At 41.5% G+C, this 21578-nt stretch overlaps 3 protein-coding genes and 1 long non-coding RNA gene across 7 annotated transcripts; 1 reads left to right on the top strand and 3 right to left on the bottom strand.

Annotated features, from left to right (window-relative positions):
- Positions 1–3102: 3102 nt before the first annotated feature.
- Positions 3103–9686, top strand: sass6 (SAS-6 centriolar assembly protein). Its single transcript, XM_008334878.2, has 16 exons — positions 3103–3425; positions 3857–3917; positions 4049–4128; positions 4238–4342; positions 4540–4708; positions 4951–5028; positions 5262–5381; positions 5543–5734; positions 6106–6300; positions 6961–7050; positions 7134–7313; positions 7589–7670; positions 8224–8327; positions 8915–9015; positions 9200–9291; positions 9559–9686. Exons 1-16 carry the CDS (start codon positions 3364–3366, stop codon positions 9609–9611), a joined length of 1764 nt encoding a protein of 587 aa, XP_008333100.1. The 5' UTR covers positions 3103–3363; the 3' UTR covers positions 9612–9686.
- On the bottom strand, positions 5220–5571 carry LOC112486400 (uncharacterized). The gene is made up of 2 exons (XR_003048832.1): positions 5430–5571; positions 5220–5357 (listed from the first exon to the last, which is right to left on the bottom strand). It is a non-coding gene; the product is annotated as an uncharacterized LOC112486400 (long non-coding RNA).
- Positions 9687–10141: 455 nt separating the features above from the next.
- On the bottom strand, positions 10142–13345 carry ahsg1 (alpha-2-HS-glycoprotein 1). The gene is made up of 7 exons (XM_008334857.3): positions 13083–13345; positions 12744–12854; positions 12570–12651; positions 11775–11944; positions 11488–11604; positions 10912–10989; positions 10142–10454 (listed from the first exon to the last, which is right to left on the bottom strand). The coding sequence occupies exons 1-7, from the start codon at positions 13278–13280 to the stop codon at positions 10209–10211; spliced, it is 1002 nt and encodes a 333-aa protein (XP_008333079.1). The 5' UTR covers positions 13281–13345; the 3' UTR covers positions 10142–10208.
- Positions 13346–14062: 717 nt separating this feature from the next.
- LOC103396663 (leucine-rich repeat-containing protein 24-like) lies at positions 14063–21487 on the bottom strand. 4 transcript variants are annotated; one of them, XM_017031339.2, is made up of 7 exons: positions 21054–21487; positions 18597–18943; positions 18295–18486; positions 17971–18139; positions 17518–17780; positions 16865–17434; positions 14063–16299 (listed from the first exon to the last, which is right to left on the bottom strand). In XM_017031339.2, the coding sequence occupies exons 2-7, from the start codon at positions 18924–18926 to the stop codon at positions 15883–15885; spliced, it is 1941 nt and encodes a 646-aa protein (XP_016886828.1). In that variant the 5' UTR covers positions 18927–18943; positions 21054–21487; the 3' UTR covers positions 14063–15882. The 4 variants fall into 4 exon arrangements, with proteins under 4 accessions (XP_016886828.1, XP_024908610.1, XP_024908606.1 ...); XM_025052842.1 differs by lacking the exon at positions 21054–21487 and having other exon boundaries at positions 14063–16108; positions 16208–16299; positions 18597–21046; XM_025052838.1 differs by lacking the exon at positions 21054–21487 and having other exon boundaries at positions 18597–18683; positions 18759–21043.
- Positions 21488–21578: the final 91 nt, after the last annotated feature.

Below are 21578 nucleotides of genomic sequence, written 5' to 3'. Positions count from 1 at the left end.
AATCTTTACTTTGCTTATAGTTTGATAGTTTGAAACACGGCAGTGTTTAAAAAATGTACAAATTAGACAAATAAGGTGTCGCAATGTATGTTGGTTTTTTTATATTTAAGCTTTTTTTTAATTAATTTGGATGTGGCCAAGCCTCAAAATATATGATACCCATGAAATGGGTGAGATGATGCTAGAGGTTTAACCATGTGAGGGATGAAGATTCATGATGATGATGATGATGACAGGTGAAGGGTGGAAGTTAAAGCAGGGTTAAGGAGTCTGTGTTCCTTTAGTTACAAGGCAGCATTGGAACCAGAACCAAGAGATTAAAATGACGGTGGTCCACTGTTGGCAGCAGTGTTTTCAGACCAACAAAATTAGAAAAATTGTGGATGTATGACCAAATTTGGACTTCCCTTGAAAGGTTGGACATTTTTAGGGACATTGGAACATACTTCATTATTGCAGAACGTGTCTCTGCCACGTTCCCAAAGTCTTCCATCTGTGATGATCTGAAAATATTTCATTAAAAGATAGAAATGAAAAAAAGATATGTTTGCACTATAATGTTAGCAACCATCTGGATGGTTTGAGCTGTCGCCTATGGAATTAGGGGGTTGCTGGTTCAAATCCCAGCTGTGTAAAACCAAAGATAATCGATATGGTACAATGCACCTGTTTCCACAGTAAACACTTGTTACAAACCAGGTGTAGTTGATTGTGTGTTTTCTGAAATTGGAGGTTGAAAGTTGAAGGTAGATTGATGTCCTTTGAAAGTTGGATGTTAGCTATGGCACAAAAAAGCCCTCAGTAAATGTTTTGCCCTCCATAATTAGTCACTACATATGATAGCCACAAATGATAGCTTAGCAACATACATATAAGATGCAGGAAACTTGATTTTTTTTTTTTGTGCTAAATGGCAGAGGTAGTCTTCAAAAATTCTGACTTCAGTGTAAACTTGGAACAGACCACAGTTGGCAGCATTAGTCACAGTCATCAACAGGGGGCGAAGCTTCATCTGAAGGCTCTTTTTGTTGGTATTTCAGCCTAATGGCTTAGCATTAGCTTGTGCCTGTGTGTAGCATGTTGAAATAAGCTGATGCTTTTGTTGCTGCTTGAAAAGTTGGACATCTGTCAACCTCTGCTCTGCAAACAAACAGGTGCGACAGATCCAGCTTGGCAGTTTAGTTTAATTAAGGTAAATAAACAGCAGTGTTTGACTAACAGAGCTATGCTAGTTTGTTAGCTTCTGTGGTTGATGCTGTGTAAGGAACACAGAGGGAGTTTGGCTTCGGGCAGATCTTTTCATTGAGGGCTTTTTTCCCCTATAGATTACTAATGTGACTTCACACCTTTATTACTGCTGCTGTTTCCTCAAACCTTCTTACTTCTTCTTTTGGACGTTTCTTACTTGAATTGCAATGATTTTATTTTTGATGACCCTGAAAACCTTTCCTCTAATTTAGACTCAGCAGCTTGACAATTTTTTTAAGTTACCAAAAAAAAAAAAAAAAAAAAAACAACCCAAGATTTTGTACAGTTGATAAATGATGCCATGTTGATTATTCCTCAGTATCCATGGGAATCTTGTTCCGGCACAATGTTTACTCCATGTGCTGGAAGCAGTGTGAAATGAATGAGCGATTTCCACTCTGATTTAGTTTGATATGTTTAGTTGTTTTTTTCATATGTGTTAATTTTCAGGTAATATAGTAAAGGACTGCTTTGCTTGCTTCCAGATATATATCCCTTACATCAGACAGAGCAAAAGCATGAACAGCTTTAATTATTCAGTGCATGATGGGGATCCATGTAGACCTCAGTCCTTTTCACTTCACAGCTTACTGCATGATATTGGGTTCTGGGTGCAGTACTACTACTGGTGAAGGGTTTGACCTGGAAAAAAAACAGGCTCTACCTTTTCTTAGTTGATGCTTTTATATTATGGGTCATTTTATGCCATCCTTCATTCCTTATTATCAGTCTGATAAGTGAACTGAAATAAATTTCACTTTCATAAAAAAATAAATATAAATCATAGTAAATTCACTTTTCAGTTCAAAAACAACATCAGCTGTCAAAGGAAACAAACCAATTATTTTCACTGGCTCAAAAAACCCCAATATCTAAACTTAGCTGGATCATATTTCCAACCAAAAAAGTGTTTGAAAATGTTAACATTTGCAAAAGTGCATCATGTCAGACTGTGTGTCACAGTGAAAAGGGCTGCTGTTCTGCACTGGATGTTGTTTGTTCCAGCTTTAACAAAATCTATAAAGACTTTTAAACACCCTTTTGGTTTTATTTTTCATCTTAAACAAATGTCAGTGCTCCACATTTATTTGCATGGTGTTAAGGGTTCCCAAATAAACCTATACGGTATATAAAAAAGGCATTCAGACAGGGACAGGGAATGATGTCAACACAATTGTGTCTGTTGAGACTGGAGAAGGTTGGGGTCTCTGTTCCTGTGTGAATGACAGATGGCTGCCTGAAGTGCAGTGTTCCTGATCTAACGTTGTTCATCTGCTGTGGGGGATATTCACATCTTTGATACTATGTCATTATATCCATATTTAGCCATTGCTGTCAGCCCAGGCTGATGATGCCATTACTGGAAATGAGTATGTTTCCCTATGCAAAAATATACCATGAATTAAAAAAAGCTATACCACAATGCAATATATGGTGTCCTGACTTTTTATTTAAATCCATAATTTTCATACATCAGACAATATTTAGTTAATATCTTTGATATTATGTTATATAATGATAACAATAAAAATAATTATTATTATAATACTAATATAGTGATGTATAAAATGATTGTTGAAATTAGTGAATGAGACAAACCTGAGTGATAAAGTATTCTGTCACACTAAATTTACGTTTTTGTAGACAACAGAGGTTGTTTTAAAGGGATCTAGAAAATGCTAAATGCTGTTTTTGTCCTTTGTTATAGCCCTTTGATAAATACGCATTAATATAATGGCAAATAAATAATTCCAAGCATGTAATTATCATTTAAATATTTTTTTTTTATTATTATTTATTCGTTTGTTTATTACTTGTACTAGATTCTAGACTTACTCCGGTTTCGTAGGGGGCGGTGTGGAGCTTTTTGTCTGATACACGTCAGCTACCGGAAAAAGAATAAAGTATTTCCTGTTCTGCTTCCGGAGTAAAACGATTGGCGGCTGAAAAGCGCCAAATCAAACTTCTGCCTGAGAATAACAAAGCTCGCTGTCAACTAGAGGCTCGTTTTCTCACAGTTCAGCCTTTTAATGTGCGTTTTGCGTCAGTGGCGCACTGTCGTAAAAGAAAAAGGATCGAGTTACTGGTTTTAGCGTGACATTTTAAACTTTAAACATGGAGGAGCTTTTTAGTAAAGTGTTACAAGTGAACGTCAGGTGTAGAGACTGTGAGGACAGGTAAGACGCACGGAAAAACCTTTACTGTATTCTTTGCAATTGTAATTGTTATTGTGTTTGTCTTATATGTAAAACAGAGATGACACACTTTTAAAGCCCGGTCCGCAATTTGAACGAACAAATACCAGTCGACATGATTTAAACGTGCGTTTAAAAGCACATTGTTTATTGTGTTTAGTTTTGAAAAATGCGATGCATATCGAAAATAAAATCTGCGACGCGGTTTAAAGGAAAGAGGAAAACATAATATGTGTAACAAACTCAGAGATTGTGTGCGTGCAGGTACACGTCAGGTCATTGCTTACCAGGAATGGGTTGATATGTTAAATGCAGAGGACTGACATCGTTGTTTATGTTGGTTTTGGGTTGTTGGAGCCTAAAATGTTTATTTTGTGGTTTATTTGTCTCTTTTCGGTTATTTTTTTTCCCAGAAAATCAAATGTCCGTGTCACCATCCAGCTCCAGTTTTCTACAAATCCAGTTCACAAAAGGGTGAGTGTGGAAAAATTAAGATAAAATAAAAAAATTAATCACAAAAGGGTGAGTGTGGAAAAATTACATGAAATGTGAAAAATAAGGTTCTCTTTTCCTATCGGTGAGTGACTTTTGTTCTCTGCTGCCAGGATCTTCATGTCAGACTGACAGATGATCAAGATCCATATTTTTTGTTTAACCTATCCATATCAGAAGAAGATTTCCAAAGGTAATACATTGACTATGTGAGTCCTGGTTATTTAGATTTAGATGTTTGTGGAAAGATGATTTTGTTGCTCGTCGTCACTGATCGTTTCCTCCCTTTGTTGTTGTTTTAGCCTGAAAGTCCAGCAGGGGCTGCTGGTGGACTTTGCGTCGTTTCCGCAAAAGTTTATTGACCTGCTTAATTTGTGTTATTCTGAGCAGGAGTCAGATAATCCAAGGTAGGGATGAAGTGAACAACATGACACAGTTTTCTTTAATGTTTGTTTTTGGGTGAATGTTTAAGGCGTATAATTTTTTTCATTATGTTCTAAAGTATTATCCATGCTGTTAATCCCAAATACAGACCTCTGTTTTGACATGTGACTAATTCACACTTCTATCTCCTGTTCTGGAACTTTTGCATGTTTTTCTGCAGGTTTCTCCTTCACTTGTCGTGTCCATCTTCAGTTCTTGAAGGACCGGCAAACTTCTGTGTTGTAGAAACAAATGCTTTCAAGCACCTGAATCATTTGTCTCTGCGACTCGTCCAAGGCTCTGACCGGGAGATCAAGGATTACCTGGCAGTGTGTCTCTCATCTCTGAAGGTTTGTCCAGTCAACACTCAGGAGGTTGAGCTGCTCAACCTCCAACATAATTTTTTTAAGCGGCATTTTGTTATTATAATGGCATTTTGCCCGTTACCCTTCTTGTGTTTCCTCAGTACAAACAGATAAACTAATAAATGTCAGGTATTTAAAACTAGATGTTTTTCTCCCTGAGCTTCAATAAGTGTTCACTGACTAACACTGACAGATGCTGGAAGTTTATCTTGACATTTTGATTGCAGTCAGAGAAACAGGCCCTGGAGGCAAAGCTGAAAAAAACGGAGGAGGATTTGAACCGACAGCTAAACTACACTCAGCAGGTAAATAAAAAAACACTTCTGAAGGATGAGCACTGACACGATGCCAACAATCCTATTTTAGTAATTGTGGTAAAAATTTGTAGCTCAACAGACCATAACATTGTTGATATTTACAGTTCACCTCTCTGTTGTAAGACAATATGTATTTTGACAAATTCACAAATTTCAACATTAAAAAATTAAAAACACCCTTTTTTACATTTGTTTATTGAACACACGTCTTTCTGTCACAGACTCTGTCAGAAAAGACCAAAGAGTTGGACAAACTTCGCTCTGAGTGGACGTGTCAGAGCAGTTCACTGTCTTCGCGTCATTCTCAGGAGCTGCAGCTGGAGAGAGAGAAAGCATCAGAGGTGATTCCTCCAACCTGTTAACCTGTTATTTTTCCGCAAATTAATTACTTGTGAAGATAACGTTAGTTGCTGTCCAAACAACAACTGGCACAGAACCAGTAGCTTGAACCCAGTTCTGGTGATACACTGTGACTGGATCTTCTGTCTGTGCGTTTGTCCAGCTGCAGAACAGGCTTCAGCAGCAGAACGATCAGCTTCGTCAGGACCTGGAGAACTCTCATCAGAAGAGCAGCCAGCAGCTCCACAGCAGGGTGACGGAGCTGGAGACCTCCTGCAGGGAGCTGACAGAGAGGAAGTACAAGAACGAGTCGTCCATCAGAGATCTGAAGATTAAACTAGTGGGAGCAGAAGAGGTGAGAAGAGGAGGTTCACGGCAGTGATGAGAACAGAAAAATAAGAACTCTCAATCCAATCAGTGTTTGTTGACAAACTCTCATCGGACATAACCTGCATGGACAAATACATGCTTATTTTGCCACAAACTAAAGAAATATATTTAATTCACTACCAAGACTTTTTAAAGTTTCCTGTTGTTTATCAGCCACTAAAATGTCTGGAACAGCTGGATTTTTTTTGTGGGCAGAAAATCTGGCCCAACTGAAGTTCTAATTAAAAACTCTGCCATATAACGACACACATCAACCTTCTGTAATCAAGTGAAACAATGATCATATTCCTTCCTTAATTTGTGTGGGATTATGTCCTCGCTCCCCCCGTGTGTCAGGAGAGCCAGCGGCTGAAGCAGCAGGTGTTGTCTCTGAGGAGGGAGAACAGCACACTGGACACGGAGGTGCACGACAAGGAGCGTTTGGTGAGTCAGCTGCAGATGAGAGTGGCTGTCCTGGAGCAGGAGAGCAAAGACAAGGATCAGCTGATGCGTCGGACAAAGGAGGTGCTGGAGGCCACTCAGCAGCAGAAGGTGAGAGGCTGCACTTGAAAAGTCCTTCGCTCTGAGGAATCAAGTGGAAAACACTAAACACATTAGAAACACAGTCACAACAGGTCGGTCTGTGACTCACACAGCCTAAAGAGTTGATGGTTCAGTTGTCAGAACTCTGTAAAATCCCATCAACAACTGAAATTGCTCTCTTCATTAACGGAATAGAAAAAAGTTACATTTCACATTCACACACATACCGCCACCTACTGCCTACTCCTTACGCTTTGAAGCATGATTCATTTTTAATATCAACTGATGCGAATCGTCAGGGACTTGTATCGCTTTCTGTGCTTCTTTTGGTACTGTCTGTGATCTTATCCCATCAGATTATTATTTCGTTTAATAGTCACATATCTACATATTGACTTGGTTTAGTGAACACCTTGTTTTCTTGAAGTGCTCTTGCAGGAGCAGCTGTTACACCAACACAAACCTGAAGTGGAAAAACTTCACAGGAACAGAAAGAAAAACAAAAACGTTATTTATTTATGCCAGTAATGTAGTTTTAAATCTACAGTTAATTCAAACTCCATTTGTTGTTTTAATGTATAAACTTTTACTACTAAGAATGATGTTTTTCATTGACTTGTTGTGTGTTGTTGACCTACTGTTTGGTGTTTGTTCTTCTGTCACGTCCAGGATTCTGTGGAGGAAAACGCGGGCAGTAAAGAACTGCAGATAAAGAAACTGGAGTCAACAGTAAAGTCTCTGTCTGAGGAGCTGATAAAGGTGTGTGAATGGTTTCACTCTGAAGCTGTGGCACTCATGTGTTTTGGACTGTGACACATGTGTCCTGTGTCTTTGTCTGGAAGGCCAATGGTATCATCAAGAAGCTGCAGGCTGAGGTGCGAGGTCTGGTCGGGAAGATAAAAGTCAAGAACACTGTCACCGTCTCCCAGGAGAAGGTTCTGCAGGAAACCTCTGAGAAACTGAAGACGGTCGAGAAGGAACTGCAGAGCGCCCAGCAGCAGATCGTGACCAAAGATGAGCAGGTGAGGAAGAAGCCCCTCCCCTTCATCAACGGTTAATATTAAAGGTCCCCAGGGGTCATGATGAGGTGTCACAGTCAAACCTGTTCACAAGGCCATGTCCTGTTCATATCATTTCAATATGAATCAGACTATAAACTCTATAGACTTTACAAATGACTTTGACTTGACTTTTGACTCTTATCTGTATGCTGTTGATCGTGACAGATTTAAACCTGTTTTTATGATGAATATATGTCATCAGTTCTGGTGTTAAAATGTGTGTGTGTGTTTTGCAGGTTTCCAAACTAAAAGATCAGCTGGAAGTGACTTTGCAGAAGCTGAATGAGAGCAAAGAAGTGTTGAAAACAAATGAGAATGGTGAGCTTTTTCATTCATCTGCTCTCAGTAAATTAAATCAGTGATTTCCAACTACTGTGCTGAGGCACACTAGCCGTGAGAGATCATTAGGTGTCCCGTGGAAAATTATCCAATTTTACTTAACTTGTCCCAAAACTATTATTTATTTATTGTAAATAAATAATGTTTGTCAAAGCATGAAAGGAAGAACAATTAAATACTCTTCTGCTAGGTGGTAGCAGATGGCTATGAAAACTAAAAAAGAGAGAATTAGAGCTGTTGAAGAAGATCTTTGAGTGTCTTTCTTCAATTTCTGCCAGTATATCAGCGTTGTCTTTAACTAAACAGGCTGAGATTTTAGTCATTGATGAGGTCATTTAAACTAGAATATTATTATATTTCATTACATATACTTTTTGTAAGTTTTTCCTGATGATATATATGTTGCTGGCTCAAAAAAGGTTATATATTTATTTACTTTATTTTCCTGAGTAGTAAGAAAACAGTAGCGGGAAAAATGAAAAAAAACAACACATTTGACTCACCCTTGTTCTGGTCTGTAATTCACTCACAGTTATCACCTGGTTGAACAAGCAGCTGAACGAGAAGCAGCTGTGCAGGAAGCCGCCGTCTCCTGAAGCTTTGAACACTGCACTGTCAGCCACAAGTGCACTGAGGGTATGACACCGAGCTGCAGTTAGCAACAGACTCACTTTAGTAAAAACAAAGACTCCAAGACGTCTACGTACTGTACAGCTCTGTATTGTGGAGCTCTGGGCTATATGTAGCATTTCAGCCACACCACCAATACAGAATTTCTTTTTAATATAAACTATTTTTAATTATTTTAATTCTGAGGAAGAGATTAAAATAAAAATCATATTGTTGTACCAACTAAGTCAGGAACAGGAAGTACAGGAACAGAGCCCAAAACTGTGTTTATAGCACCACTCGCAGGGGCTACAGGGAACTGCATTCTCTATGTCTACATCATATTTTTCAAATTTTAATAATTGTAATAAAATCTCTCTGTGGGGTCCAGTACTGGTCCCCGGCCCTTTGGTTGACCCCTGCTCTCTGTTATATGACAACAAACAATAGAAAACTGCATACCTCTGTGCTTGTAGCCATGGTAACTGTACAATAATCAGGGCATCTGTAATTTGTTTTTATTTGATTTTATTTTTATGACCCCCCATCTAACTTCATGAATCAGCTTCTAATATATATATATATATTAATTTATTTGTTTGTTTGTTTTTCAGGCCCACTATTTTCCACAGGTGGGTAAATCGTCTGTTTCTCCTGTAACCACTGACGTCACTCCTGCTGAGCAGCGAACGGTGCAGCCAATCAACAGACTGATGTGAGTTTTTAATCTTTGCCTTCTTAGTGCCTGCACCAAGAGTCAAAATGTAAATATTTGAATATGTTTAATTATATGTATATGAATAAGTTTAGAAAAGTCAGAAACGGAGCAAAAGCCACTGTGTTCTGTGATTCAACTAGTCAGGTGTGTTGAGGATTTGACCTTTGACCTTTGTCCTCAGTGGTGACCACGCAGGTTTGGACTCCAAGTACTTTGAAAGAAGAGACGACAGCATCCCCATCTACGGCCTGTCGTCCGCTCTGCTCCATAAAGGTATGACTCTGGACTCCGACACTCTTATTCATCCCACAATGCCCCATGGGTGGCGCCATTGAGTAATGTAGCTCCTCAGACCTCGAACCCAGGACCTTCCGTGTATAAGGCAGTTATAATAACTGCTACATGATTGAACCACAATGTTGACAACCAGTGAGAGTTTATTTTGGGTGGGGATAATTCTGCTGCAGCACTGAGGCTGTGTTTACAGATGAAGAAAAAATTCAACACCTAACAATGTGTTGGGTTTTTTTTTTCTTCCAGATTTCACTCAGCGAACAAAGCCTCCCGTTCCTTCTGCCTATTTCTCGGCCTGAACCATCACCACTCGAACATCAGGTTTTTCTCCTCTACAAATCTGTTTGTGCTGCAGTTGCTCTTGGCTCTTTTTTTTTTCTTCCAGATTTCACTCAGCGAACAAAGCCTCCCGTTCCTTCTGCCTATTTCTCGGCCTGAACCATCACCACTCGAACATCAGGTTTTTCTCCTCTACAAATCTGTTTGTGCTGCAGTTGCTCTTGGTTCTTTAGTGATGGTCACTGCTGTCCTCTGATGTGTGGTTCTTTAATTAACCCATAGGCTCCAGTGATGACGAGTATGAATGTATTTAAACCTTCAAGTGTTTTTATGTTGTATAATAAATTGTAATAAACAGATGAAATTCAGTTTCTTCACAGAAAGTCTTCTGAGCTATATTGTAGCTATGTTAGCAAACATCACTTGGATTTTTAAACAAGTTTTGAACTTTTTACATTTCTTATTTCACTGACATTTTGGTTACTGTTTGAATTATTTCTTTTAACCCTCTGTTTAATTTCAAAGGTCAGCAGAGTAAATGAACATCACACTCACTCATTGTAACTTTATTGTCATCAGTGAAACATCAGACTCTGGTAAGTCAGTTTGCCACAGGTTCAGGGCAAAGGAAAAGGGCAGATAGGGTGGAGGGCGGGGTTGCTTTTGCTTAAAGAAATATGGCAAGGATCAATTGGAGGAGGGGGGGCAACATGGTCAACTTGTGGTGTTGGATGGATGAGTGGCACTGATTCTTTATGGGAGGGTGGTCCTACTTTACCAGAGGAAGGGGCCGGTGGTCCGACCCTACTGGGAGGAGCATAATCACATTTAGGCTGCTCACCAGGTCCACGAGGCTCAGTGTTCTGTGGAGGAGAGAAGACAGAAGGAGAAGTTCAGTCATTTTCATTATAATCATCCTAATGACTTTGAACTAAGAATGGAACGATTTCCTCAACTCACTGTACGATTTTATCACAATTTGTTTTAAACCAAATGAGCTTGAGACAAACTGTGACCAAATCCACTGATACAACTATAACTGATTATCAGGTTGGATGATAATGTAACACCTGCCTCCTGCAGTTTGTCTGTTCCACGTTTTGCCCCTCTGTCTTTGCCCTGAACTTCAGTGTCTTCATTTGTTCAGATCTACTTCTGAGCAGACGGCAGTTTCTCAATCATTAGATAAATTGATGGGGACGTCAGCGTGGGTGAGGCCGATGTTCCTTTGTTGTGTTAAAAATCTTTCTTTGTATGTCTAGGCGTTGGGCTGCCGTGTCACCTCACTGTTCAACCGGCTCTATACAGACGTGAACTCACCAATGGTGGATAGGATTCACAGTTTAATTTTCCCAGTCCATGTCTAGTGGTGGCGGATGAAGTACAGAAGAAATGATGCTGCAGAGAAAGAACAAGCAGTCAGTAAAAACAGTGATGTGAGGACGGAGGGTTCTTCACATCTTCGGTCCTGGGGGGACATACAGAACCAGCTGTGGTGCTGAAGCTAGTAGGACTGTAAATGGAACTTTCTTTTATTTTGAAACTTATTTTGTCAAGCCTTTTTTTTTTTAAAACAAAAGTTTAGCCATCGCTAGATTTTTATTTTGAAAAAAAAAAAAAACAGTCTTGACAAGTGCCTAAAGAGTCGTCTGTCACTGGGAGAGATTTCAGACATCCTTCAAAATAAAAGATCTGCGCTGATTGTCCTTCAAATTCTTCAGACATCCTTCAAAATAAAAGATCTCCTGCGCTGATTGTCCTTCAAATTGAAATAACCAATTCAAGCCTGGTGGTAACTGGTGGTATTTCTGTGGTGTACCATAACGACCTTCAGTCAGGTCTGGGACCTCAGGTTGGAAATACATCCTGTAATGTCCCTGTCTATGTTGTACTTACAGCTCTGTCAAAGCAGAGGGGTTTACAGGCTGGATGCGCGATTCTGGAGTCTTTTTTGCAATCAGTCTCCACCATCAGGAACTCAAAGAAGTAGCCCATCCCTGCTTCCATCATGTACTGAGAGTGTGTGAGAGAGAGAATGTTGGAGACAGGAAGTTGTAAAACCAAGGACGTCATGCAGGGATTTTATATTATATCAGCACACCCGATAGTAGTGTTGAGTGGTTAATTGTAAATCAGGATATAGGAACCTAAATCTGTGTGCGTGTGTATGAAAGGTTCTGTACCCCAGATGTAACCCGTCCCACTTCCTGCAGGACGTAGACGTTCTCTTCGCTGCTGTTCTTGTTAAATTCCTTCACAGCTTGTTGGATGTAGGACAGTGTCGTGGGGTTTGTGTGTGGAAGCATGACTGGACAGTCTGGACACATTCTACTCATCTCGGACTGGCTTATTTCTACACACACACACACACACACACATATATATTAATGTGACATTGGTGATGTGTTAATACAACAAACAAATGACAAAATATAAAATAAATGGTCAAATGGTTGGACTGTTTTCATTTAGCCCTTAGCCTGACCGACTAGTGGTTCTCAAACTATTGTACATGCAACACCGGTGCCACTTGGTGCCCTCTAGTGGTATGCAGGACATTATCGATTTTTTTTATTACATAAGAGGCCGATTGGAGTTGAACATTGATGAGTGATCACCTAGCATGGAAAATGGTCTTCTGCATGATGATTGGACGAGGTGGTTAAGAAGTACTGAAGAACTTCTTTTTATTAACAGCACTTTTGAGGAAATGTAGCAGGTGTGAGTCCTACGTGCAGCCTGAGGGGTCCTGCCAGCCTGGTGATGTAGACCATGGTGACTGGTGGGTGTTGCCGCTCTGGTCATGTGGTCTCATTATTGGGATGAGATCCTTATTTTCTTACAGGTTTTATTTGTTACTGAGTGACCGTGAGAGCCACCAGAACACCTTTACAGCTGCTAAAATCAGGAACCGCAACTGGACCCTGACTTTATTTTATATATGATTTAATGTTTGATATAAAGAAGGGAAAACGTACCTTGTTTTGTGTCGCATTTATATTGGGTTGCAAAGTCAGCATCATATACCTCCACTGTCACTGTACAGTTGGCTATGACTACCTGGAGGTAAACACAGTGACAGGAAACTGCATTGATTTTATGGACACAGAGGTTAAAGCACATTTAAGAGTTGTTGACGTCTGAATACTTACTCGCTCACCAGAGCTACGTATTCCACACTCCTCAATGGGTTTGGGGTTGACAACGTGACACTTTGTCTCCTTAAGGTCCAGTTCTAACTCAATTCTACAGCCTCCTTCCACCTACAGGTGAAAATAATTAAAGGGTCAAAGGTCAGTGACCAGGATGAGACAAGTGTTCTAGACTTTTTTTTCACGTTTGCAGCCCATTGTTCTTTGTTTGTGTTGTTTGTTCATTTTTGTCATTTACCTCTTTCATCATGAAGATCATGGTTTTTTGATAACTGAACCTAAAATGATCTCCACCGGTTTCACAGACCATCAACTGACACCGATTCAAAGTTTCGGTACCTTCTCCGTTGTGTTGCTCTTGATCTTCCACAGCATGAACTTGTATCCGTGACGATGGTTCTGGTTGATGCGATGCAGTGCCAGTCGTGCAGCTGCTGCTTCGCTATCATCACTGCAGGTCACATTTGGTGTAGGTGGAGCAGCACTGCAGAGGAGCGCCATCCAGCACAACAGCACCACCACCTGTAGAGTCCTCATGGTGAAGTCCAATCAGAGGCGTCTGCTTTGGCTTTATAAAGACATGGACTGGTCCACAGCTCTGAGTGGACAGAGGGACGAGATGCAGCGAGAGACGTGCCCAAAACGTTGGCACAGACAAAAGCAAACACAGACTTTAATCTGGATCACATTATGGTTAGCAGTCATCACTGTTTGTGTTGATTAATTATTAATGTAGGTAAAATAAACAGGGTGGTGGTGGGGCAGACTTTTTGGCTCACAGGCCAAAATAATGTTCAGAAGGGTCAGTATTGGTTGGATGTGGAATGCTGGGTGAAATAATTTTAGTGGCATCAACATAAATTATAGACCATTTGTTGTAGGATTGACATCAGCCTTTACCTTCACCTTGTACCAGGCGGGCCAGATTAGAGAACCCAGCGGGCCATACCTTTCCCACGGGCCATAGTTTGCCCAGGTCTGGTTTATAGTGAACATTTACCATATTGATCGTATAAAAAATAAAGTTACATCATTACTACTTCATTTCCTGGTCTCAGACCTGAGCTCTGTAATAATGTTGGTCCTACTGCTGGTAAAAGGAGGGACAGTGTTTGACCTTAGCCTTGATTTGAGGGACTTTTGACTCTCTTTATTTTGATCTCTAGACTTGTTTTTGACCACATCTTAGCATCCTGTACCCATCATCCCCTGGGGTCATGAGGTTGTGAGACTTTTGTTACATTCACAGGCTCCAACTGCAGTTAGAAAAAACAATTAAATCTCAAATATAAAGATAAAATAAACTGAAAAACAAAACATTTCAGCATTTTCACAAAAAGTTTATTACTTTATACAACAAAAAACCCAACAACTTTGGACTCTTCGGTCATCAGCTGCCTTGATGGCAAATATGGATTAGTGAAAACCCGATGCAGTCCTTAACTTTCACTGCTCTTTTCTGTAAACCACAAGCTGATGCCAGAAAAACGTTAAGCAAACAAACAGGTCAGGAATGGTCAGTCTCTCTGGTCCACACTGAACCCAGTCCAGGGGGCAGCAGAGTTCATTTGCACAGAGAAGGGAAGGTTTTCAGGCAGAGAACTGACAGGTATGCTAATGAATGTACGCCAACTATAGAACCACAGATGGATCTATACCATCATACCGGTCCTGGTAATTCTCTGCTTAAACGATCTGAGAACACAGGAACTTTAATCCCATGTCTGAGTGTTTCTCCACCTTCAGATCATTTGGACTGGGTAAAAAAATCCAGTTTAGAGACGACATTAAACAGTTGATGCTGTCGTCATGTCAACTACAGGTTAAATAGATGTTTTAGAAGATGTTTTGCAGCAAGTATTGGACTATAAACTGTAAATAGTTGGTGTGGCATGTTTAATTCTGCACTTATTGTCCAATCATCAGCTAATTATGCATGAGCACAGAAAAATAGCTATGAAGAAGATAAGGACAGAAGGTTTGCAACAAAAAGGGCCGTCCATGGTTCCGTCATATTTAATAATATCAGTGAAAGCAAAGTTTAGTGTTTTAAGTCAAAGACAATAACACAAGGCTCAAAATAAATCAAAGCTGACCATGCTCTGCTCAGGGAGGTTTCGTCACACTCCATCCAGTGGAACAAAAGTGGGCCATAATCGTCTTTCACATGACCCACGTACAAGCCCAAACTTGTGACTGTGTCCTGGTGTCTACAGTGTGGGTCCAAAGTTTTACTCACACTTTTTTTTTCCTTTTTTGACCTAAAGGCTGATGAGAAAAACTTGTCACACCCAAAGTCTTAAGAAAAGATGTGGGTCAATGAGAGACAGTTATTTTGACACACATGTTGACCAGGTGACCAGTCTTTCCTATTGACCATAAAAACCGGTGGTTGACAGACAACAATGACAGTGAAAATCTTTGTTAGAAGCTGTTGATCCTGCACAGTACCGATGTAGTTGAGTTCAGTTCTTCTCAGTTATCACACTGGTGTTTGAGCGAACGGCCTTTGGATGGTTTTTCACCAACGATGTTTGGCATGCATGGCTGTAGGTTTCCACTCTGACCACTTCAGACCGATAGATGTGGTGTAAACTCTTTCAGACAACAGCTCTTCATTAGGAAATTCCTGGGATTTCAGTGGTCACATCAGTGCAGTGCTCGGTGGCCCACAATTCCTAAGTTGACTGACTGTCATCACTGACACCGAGTGGGTGAAATGCTAATGGCAAAGCTAACACCAAGTCTAAGGCAATCAACATACCGTGTGTGACTTTCGTGTTTGAGGTCTTACAGACAGCGAGTTAGCCATGGAGTTGCTAACAGTGGGTGAAAGATCAATGTGTCGAAGGTAGTTGAGTTGTAGGAAGCTGTAGAACACACTGCACAACCAAAACAGGAAGTGACACAATCGGTTACTTCTACTTCAGGTCAAAGCAAGCTGCTCGCATGACCTTTGACGAGAACGAGCACATTGTTAGCTTTCTCTTCATTTGTCACAACCACTCTGAACACAAGCTAATCACGGTCGGCGGCGGTTGAACACCACTTCCTGTCAGGCGTTGATGTAAACAGAGATGAATGAATGCACAATTTCACCCAGACACACTTTGCTCCAGCAGGGGGCACTCCCGCACCTTCAGCAGTGGATCTCGTAGGCGATCTGAGAGTCGATGAACAAGCCAGTGTTATTTAGAAACATCCCTTCGACCTCTGATGTGATCACAGGCTCTGCCTCCCCGCCTTCTCCCGCCATTCTCCTCATTGTCCGTATGTCGCCCCCCTCCTGCTCCTGCTGCTGCTGCAGTTTGTTAGGGGCCAAGGTTGGAGTCATGGTCTGGCTGGGTTCTGTGGACAAGGTGTGGCTGGAGGTATCAGACAGAGCAGGACAGCCCAGATTAGTGGTGGAGACAGCAGTGGGCGGAGCTGGAGGCAGCACAGGTTTCGCCCTGTTGAGGACATACATCTCATGGCCGCGTTCGTCACGGTACTCCTCCAGTTGGGCGAAGGTGGTGGGGCCGTCAGAGTAGTCGTTCACGTACAGGATGCTCTCCTCCTGCAGAGTCACATGAATACAGCAATATACATAAATATTGTAGTATTATAGATTTACTTTTGTGTTATATTAATGAAACGGCTACCAGAATTATTGAAAATGTAAATGTTGTGTTACGCCAATGATAGTGTCATATTATAAAACTGGTCTTAGCTCCAGTAAGTTAAAGGTAGAACATTGTCTTCATGTCTAGAGGGAACAGAGTGTGTTCTCTTTTCTAGTCACAGACACTGAGTGTTCTACAGGGTTCTTTTTGGCTGAAGTTCCTTTAAAGAAATGAATCCTTCATATTGAATTCCTCAGATTAACCTGACATTTGGTTCTCTGCACCAAACATCTTCTCTGAACTGGTCTCAGTGGTCTATCATCTATGAATATAAAATGAATTAACTGCTAACTAGAATTTATTAAATTAATACATGTATTATTAAAAAATAATTACAATTAATTATATGTTAATTAATTTGTTTTGTGTTAATATTGTTAGTTATTTAATATCAATAAAGATTGAATTTATTCATATTAAATGTATTATTTATTAACACACACACATACATACACACACCTTCTCTGCTCCATCCGCCTCCTTGTCCCGTTGGTGATGTCGGCTCCAAATCATAGCGACCAGCAGCAGAGCGGTCAGAGCCAGCAGCGAGATGCCCACAGCGATGGCCGTCTGTGTGGCTGCTCCCAGGGCGCCAAAGGCCATGCTGCCCAGGGCGTACAGAGGTTCCCGGCTCACGTCCGAACCCAGAGCAGGCCCATGGTTCCTAAGCCGCGGCCACATTGGGGAATAAGGCGAGGATATCTGGGACCATGAAGCCCAGATGGAGGAGGAGGAGGAGGAAGTGGAAGAGTTAATGGCCAGCTGAAAGGTCACCCTGGCCACGCCCCCTGCATTCCAGGCTTCGCATTCGTAGAAACCAGCCTCTGCCACTGTCACATTATTGAGGAACAACATTCCGCTGCCAGTGTCTGGGTCGAAGCGCTCGCCCTCATTCTTCTGGAGAATGACCCGGTTCTCCTCTGACGGCTCCTCAGTTCCACCTCCTCCACCTCCTGCAGCCCCTACCTCATGAACCAGGCCTCGAGGAGAGAGAGACACTTTCGCTGGGGAGGCTTTTCTCCAGGTCACCTGAAACAGAAAACAGTGGTTTCCAGTCAGTCGTCTGACCACAAAGGCGGCAATTGGCAGATACACTTGTCCACGCTTCCTACCTCAGGCCGAGGATACCCCGAAGCATGACAGGACACCCTGAGGCTCTCTCCCAGACGCACGGCCAGCCTCCTGGGCTCCAGCTGCACCAGAGGGGGGATGCACACTAGGCTGTTCAGAGGGACCTCCACTAGGCTGAGGTGGGACAGACGTGGAGGTTCGGTGCAGACCAGACGCCGTTCTGCAGAGCTGAGCAGCCGCTGACCCGCTTCGTCAATCCAGCTCCTCAGCCAGTGGAGGGCGCAGTCACAGCGCCAGGGGTTATCTGCAGAGAAACAGAGGACAGAAAATTGGCAAGTCATAAGAAGACTTTTTACATATGTTAATGTGCAAATGTGCTTCAGTACAGTCGTGAAGAATGACTTCATCCGTCATATAAAGTGTGAAAAAGTTTTTCTTTTTCCTGGAAATTCCAGAAGTGGCCACTTGGGCCTCTGGCAGGTACTGAGTCTCACCTGTGACGCGCAGCACCTGCAGGCTGACCAGTGGTCGCAGTGATGCAGGGCCGATGGTGTGGAGGTTGTTTCTGCTCAGGTCCAGCAGAGCCAGAGACGTCAGACCGGCCAGAGCCTGGTCTGCTAATGTGTCTATGCTGTTGTGCTGCAGGTGGAGCTCCTGGAGGCGCTAGACAACAAGAACTCAACAGTACCATCAGTATGGTCTATCTATGGATATTAAGATATTGATATATTGATATATTCATGTTTTTATTTCCTCCTTATATTAACATACTAATATTATTATGTTTACATTCAGCGCCCCCTGTTGGGACCTCTTACCTGTAATCCACGAAAGGTGTGGTCAAGCAGACGGGTGATGTCATTTCTGGCCAGGTAAAGAATACGGAGGTGTTCAAGTCCTTTAAACATGTCGGCAGTGACCAAGTGGATCCGGTTCCCATTCAGAGCCAGCTCCAGCAGCTGGCCCTGGTTCTGGAAGGAGCCCGGCTCCACCGCTGAGATGGTGTTGTTCTGAAGGTGGGGGAGGAGAAGGTGGATGCAGTACTTAGTAGTAGCCACCAGTGTACTCCTCCACTCACCCCTCACTTTCATACTGATGTGTGTGTGTGTGTGTTTGTCACCTGCAGGTACAAGTAGTGAAGATGTCTCAGGGTCACAAGGTCATGTCGACGAATCTGCCCAATCACATTGTCCTGCAGGAAGATGGTCTGGAAGAAGATAAGCACAGACTGATGTTGAACTGTCTGAATCAAACATCCGGTGATGTCAGAGAACAAACAGACCTGTGTTGACAGTGGGACATGTTTAGGAATGTCCTTCAGGCTGGTGGAGCCACACTCCACCGTCAGGCTGTAGCAGCGACAGCTCACTGGACATGATGGAGACGCTCGACCAGGAGAGTGGGTGGTGAGGAGCAACATGGAGAGAAGGAGGAGTGACATCACAGCCATGACTCCCACCAACACAGCTGAAGAGAGGAACCAGGGTTTAATCATCACAATCTATTTAAGCCTGTGTTGGTACGAACAGCTGATGGTTGAGCAGCTGTCACTGGTTTCAACCTTATGTACAAATGTGTGCGAGTGTTTGTTTATTTCTGCAGCAGTATTTACACAGTACTCTGATCCATGCCAGTTTAATTTCAGTGAAATATCCACACACACACACACACACACACATATACTGTATCCAATGTCTGACCATTTCACCAAAACACAGGGAATACAAGCACTAAACTAAATGTACTGATCAGAAACAGTTTGTTTTGGTAGAACCCTAAGTGTTCAAGGTTCAAGGTTAAAGGTCGATGTCCAGGGGATTCAAAAGTTTTCTAGTCTCTAGTTTCAAGTTGGGGTTGAGGAATAAAGAGAAATAAAACCAAAATAAGTCTCAAACGTCTGAGTCTGAAGACAGATGTTAGCTACATCCAACGTGGTAATATTTGAGGTTAAACTTTTGAGTATTTTTTCCATATTTTACTAACTCCCCAGCAGATTTTAAGTGACCGTTATAACTGTGCTGTACAACATTATTCATCTTCGTCTTCATCTGCCTTTTTCTACTAAAGGTTTAAGTGAATACTGGGCCATGAGCAGAGTGAACATGAAGAACACCATCCTCAGGAGGGACACAGATCTCATCGCACCACCTCCACTCCTCAACACTGACTCTCACAGGACTGAAGTGCACGTGTATTGGCTCAACAGAAACAGTACCCAGCAGCTCAGCCGACCTGGGTCTGCAGCAGTGAGAAGAAGGTTTATTTGTTTTTTATTCTGCAACAGTGAAAACACACCCGATGAATACAGAGTGTGTGGTTTGATCTTTGCTTTGGCAGCGCAGAAACCTTTCACAATTTTACAGAATTACTGTCGCATGAAATTGATTGAAAGACTGAAATATTCTGGAGTGCAGAGGAGCTGAAGGGAAAACGGTTTTTAAAATCTAATATGTTGAACCTGTTAAACTTGTTTTGTAATAATATAATATATATATACATGTATATAATAAAACCAAAATAAGTCTCTAACGTATATATTACATATATATAGATATGGGGCAGTAGTACACACACAAATACAAATATATACAGTGATTGTCTCAGATTTGTGTTTTACCTTTTTACATCTATTTAGAAATGGCTAGTGTTCAGACTGCAACAAATATCAAATGACGTAATGTTATATTAAAAAGTGATGACAGATGAACGCGTCTTTTTCAACCTTTCAACGTATATTAACAAAGTGTTTACCAGGGGTTTAAACTGTTGACTAATAAACCAGATTGAAAAAAGAGCCTCTGTTGTTAGTCAACATGTGGTGTGCATTATTATTTTAGACAGACTTTGTACAAAGATCTGAGTAATCTCAGAGCAAATCATCACTCATGTATCTTCCAGTGCCACAGTGTGCGGGCAGCAGAGGATTAGAATAATAACTAGTGTTGATAAGATATTTGACTTGAATGTCCCTGAAAACTATTAAAATGAAAGCACAGAGAATGGACCCTGCTAGTGAAAAAAATCTTCCATCATCTGTTTGTGCTCTGATTCTCTGGGTTCACCATTTTCATGCCAAAGATAAATATTCACAGATTATCACAAGGAAATTCAGGTAAATGGTTTCAACTCACTGACTATGGCATTCGCATTGTATTCATAGCTCCCCCTACAGTGGAGGAAGGTACGCTTCTGTATATGCTTTGTGTTTACAAACACCTTCCGCACCCACCTGTAAAATAATCGTTTATATTATTGACGTGTTTTGTATTATTTCTTACGGATGTCGCCACTTTCACTCACTGATAGCTGCTTTAATTCTCACCACATGTGAATGCTAGGTGCTGCCCTGCATTTATGAATTGCTCACACAGCGCATTATATCAATCACTTCGATTGATGGCTATCAAAAACAGACTGAAGCGCAGATCAGTCACTGTGTGTGATGCAGCTGGACTACAGTGGTGTGATGTGACAGCTGAAGATGCTGCAGCACACCACATCACATCACACGCTGCTAAACTGTGTTTAACCCCTGCTCTGAACATCTGAACATGCAGAAGGTAAGAACAAAACGTACCGGCAGTGAAGAGCAGAGCAGAGCAGAGCGCAAACGATCGCCGGATCAAGGAGAAAGGATGGATGGAATCAGGCAAGGATACATTGAAGCGAAGAAGGAAGGAAGAATAGATGCCAGGGTAGAAGGATGGAGGGAAGGAGGAGGTGCTGCCTGTGCTCCTCCTCCTCCACCACCTCAATCTCACGCTCCTAATTATTCCCTGCTATTGTCAGGTCTGGAGCTGAGAGCTCTGAGAGCAGAGCTGCTGCTGTTTCTATGCATCCTCCCAGCAACACACGCACACGCACGCACAAAGGTAGAGAGGGAGAGCCGGGCCTTTGTTTCAACAACATGTCAGTTACTGTAGCTGTTCTCTGGTTCACTTTCTCACCTCATCACCATCATCATTAACTACTAAGTACGTACACCACAGTCCATCCTAGATTATTCACAAGAAAAACATAATCGCAGCTTCGTGTTGTTATATGAATGATGTTATATGAATTCTATCTATCTATCTATATATCTATCTATATATGTATATAT

The sequence above is a fragment of the Cynoglossus semilaevis genome, chromosome 2 (genome assembly GCF_000523025.1).
Source record: "Cynoglossus semilaevis isolate Cse_v1.0 chromosome 2, Cse_v1.0, whole genome shotgun sequence".
NCBI lineage: Eukaryota > Metazoa > Chordata > Actinopteri > Pleuronectiformes > Cynoglossidae > Cynoglossus > Cynoglossus semilaevis.
This window is presented reverse-complemented; position numbering and strand designations above follow the sequence as displayed.

Coding starts and splice junctions, on each gene's coding strand:
- sass6 (XM_008334878.2), top strand. CDS start 3,364: ATGGAGGAGCTTTTTAGTAAAGTGTTACAAGTGAACGTCAGGTGTAGA. Junction 3,918..4,048: donor CAAATCCAGTTCACAAAAGG/GTGAGTGTGGAA, acceptor CTCTGCTGCCAG/GATCTTCATGTCAGACTGAC. Junction 9,016..9,199: donor CAGCCAATCAACAGACTGAT/GTGAGTTTTTAA, acceptor CTTTGTCCTCAG/TGGTGACCACGCAGGTTTGG.
- ahsg1 (XM_008334857.3), bottom strand. CDS start 13,280: ATGAGGACTCTACAGGTGGTGGTGCTGTTGTGCTGGATGGCGCTCCTC. Junction 12,855..13,082: donor AGAGCAACACAACGGAGAAG/GTACCGAAACTT, acceptor TTTCACCTGTAG/GTGGAAGGAGGCTGTAGAAT. Junction 11,605..11,774: donor TGGGACGGGTTACATCTGGG/GTACAGAACCTT, acceptor ACACACTCTCAG/TACATGATGGAAGCAGGGAT.
- LOC103396663 (XM_025052833.1), bottom strand. CDS start 18,971: ATGATTAAACCCTGGTTCCTCTCTTCAGCTGTGTTGGTGGGAGTCATG. Junction 18,140..18,294: donor ACACCTTTCGTGGATTACAG/GTAAGAGGTCCC, acceptor CTTGTTGTCTAG/CGCCTCCAGGAGCTCCACCT. Junction 17,781..17,970: donor GCAGGTGCTGCGCGTCACAG/GTGAGACTCAGT, acceptor GTTTCTCTGCAG/ATAACCCCTGGCGCTGTGAC.